General features: G+C 38.6%; 1 protein-coding gene across 1 annotated transcript in view; it reads right to left on the bottom strand.

Annotated features, from left to right (window-relative positions):
* Positions 1 to 337: 337 nt before the first annotated feature.
* The window catches only part of LOC107080695 (matrix metalloproteinase-19-like), a 10,282-nt gene continuing 8,760 nt past the window's right edge, over positions 338 to 1,859 (bottom strand). Inside the window, exons 6-9 of the mRNA XM_015368902.1 lie at positions 1,396 to 1,494; positions 1,103 to 1,267; positions 872 to 999; positions 338 to 786 (exon numbers count right to left, since the gene is read on the bottom strand). Of these exons, the coding sequence (XP_015224388.1) occupies positions 547 to 786; positions 872 to 999; positions 1,103 to 1,267; positions 1,396 to 1,494 (632 nt within the window). The 3' untranslated portion in view covers positions 338 to 546. The remainder of the gene's footprint in view (positions 787 to 871; positions 1,000 to 1,102; positions 1,268 to 1,395; positions 1,495 to 1,859) is intronic.

Genomic DNA, 1,859 nt, shown 5'->3' with positions numbered 1-1,859 from the left:
ATTTAGTGAATAAATATAATTTAAACAATCTAAACTGACACCAAACAGGGGAAGTGAAACTCTGTTCACTCTCAGGCAATCAGAGAGAAAATGTTACACAGTCTTTATAAAGTTTATTAAAATGTAGACCCTAAATGATCATATTGTAGATTTTCTCTTACCTGAATAACTATTCTTAGTCAGTTTGACAATTATGTCATGATTTATGTATGAAAAACCAATCCAGGTAACTTATTCTTGTACAATTCACATAAATCGCAGAATAAATAAAATACAGGAATAGCAATAGTTTCAGTGTAAGATATTTGCTACTGAGTTAATATAAACAAAATGACTATAAATCTGAGTTATTCCAACTTTTATTGCAGTAATACAGCCTCATCTATGGTCTGATAAGTTTACAGTCATAACAGGATTTAACAGGAGGAGGATCCTGTGGTATCAGCCCTAAAAACTGAGTCAAATTATCCCAGATATTTCTTCACTGCTTTAAACAGAAACTGTTTAGATCATGTCTGCGTTGAGGCGCTGAGGGCCCCCGGTGGTTCAATCATCACACTGCATCCAGTGAGATGCTGTGTCCCGGGGATATTTCTTCTCCACCGTTTGATCCTTGAGGTTGACTCGCCAGTGCTGGCTGCCTTTAAACACGTACACATTGCCGTCCGTCCACGTCACAGCGGCGTCCGTGTTGCTGGGTACCCCGTTAAAAAGATGCCCAATAGGTTTGGGGTATGAACGAAGGTCTGTGCGACCAAATTCATCCCAAGGCCAGTATCCGGAACCCTAAGCACAGATAAACATGTTCATTTACAGATGGAGGAGTTGCAGAATAGTGTGAGTCGATGGAAACGGTGATTCTGTTTCTTACCTTGAGAAAGATCAGCCTTTTGTTCTTGGGGAGATAAAGAGCAGAGTCGATATTTGCTGGGATGTTGGTCAAACGTTTGGGGAAGCCTCTGTCAAGTTTGAAACCTGTGTACCTCCACACTTTGTCCCCTGAAATGAATTCAAATCCAGTTTAAAACAAAGTTGCATAATCTACAAGATGGATTTTCTTTATTACAAATGAACCTTGTCTAGCATGAAATAATAAATCCACCTTTCAGGAAGTAAGATTTGCCGCTCCGCTGAGAATAAACAGCTGCATCGATGCTTCCTGGCAGCTCCTTCCACAGCCCAGCAATCAGAGTGGGAGAGCTATGACCAGAGCTGGACACCGTCCACACATACTGTCCACTGAAAACATATGTCTTACTTGATGGAGCTACATGCACACACAAAAATTAGAGAAGAAATTACTGGAGGGTTACAGACCTTCTTAAAAAGGCGAAAACGTTGATTTTATCTTATATAAATTGAAAAATAAAGCTGATTGTATCAGAGTCTCAGGACCTGACATGACTGCATCCAGCGTGGCTTTGCATGGATCAGGGACAACACCACCCGGCACAGGCTGAGGAATTACAGGCGCAGCACTCTTCTCTGGTTTTCCTAAAAGAAAGACAGAAATATTTTAAATCTAAAGAAAATAATTTATATTAAAAGTATGAAACATAAATACATTCTATCGAAACCATTTTAAAACTGAAAAGTAGTCTTGATTGAAGAGCTGAACGAACAAAATAAAAACTCTGTAATGTCTCTTGATACAGGAAGTATCAGATATTTATGATGATGTCATTTTTCTCTGTCATTCACTATAGTACATAAGGGGCACAGAGGGTTTACTTTGTCTTAAGGGCTTTATCCTTTTATACTGAGAACACGGGAACACAGAAAAACTGTTAAAGGAAAAGTCCACTCATATTCAGGAAACAAACTTCTGAAAGTACTTTAAATATGAAATTATTACATCC

The sequence above is a fragment of the Cyprinodon variegatus genome, unplaced genomic scaffold (assembly GCF_000732505.1).
Source record: "Cyprinodon variegatus isolate N-32 unplaced genomic scaffold, C_variegatus-1.0 Scaffold2227, whole genome shotgun sequence".
NCBI classification, from domain to species: domain Eukaryota; kingdom Metazoa; phylum Chordata; class Actinopteri; order Cyprinodontiformes; family Cyprinodontidae; genus Cyprinodon; species Cyprinodon variegatus.
Note: the sequence above shows the minus strand (reverse complement) of the source record. Positions and strands in the feature narration are given on the sequence as shown.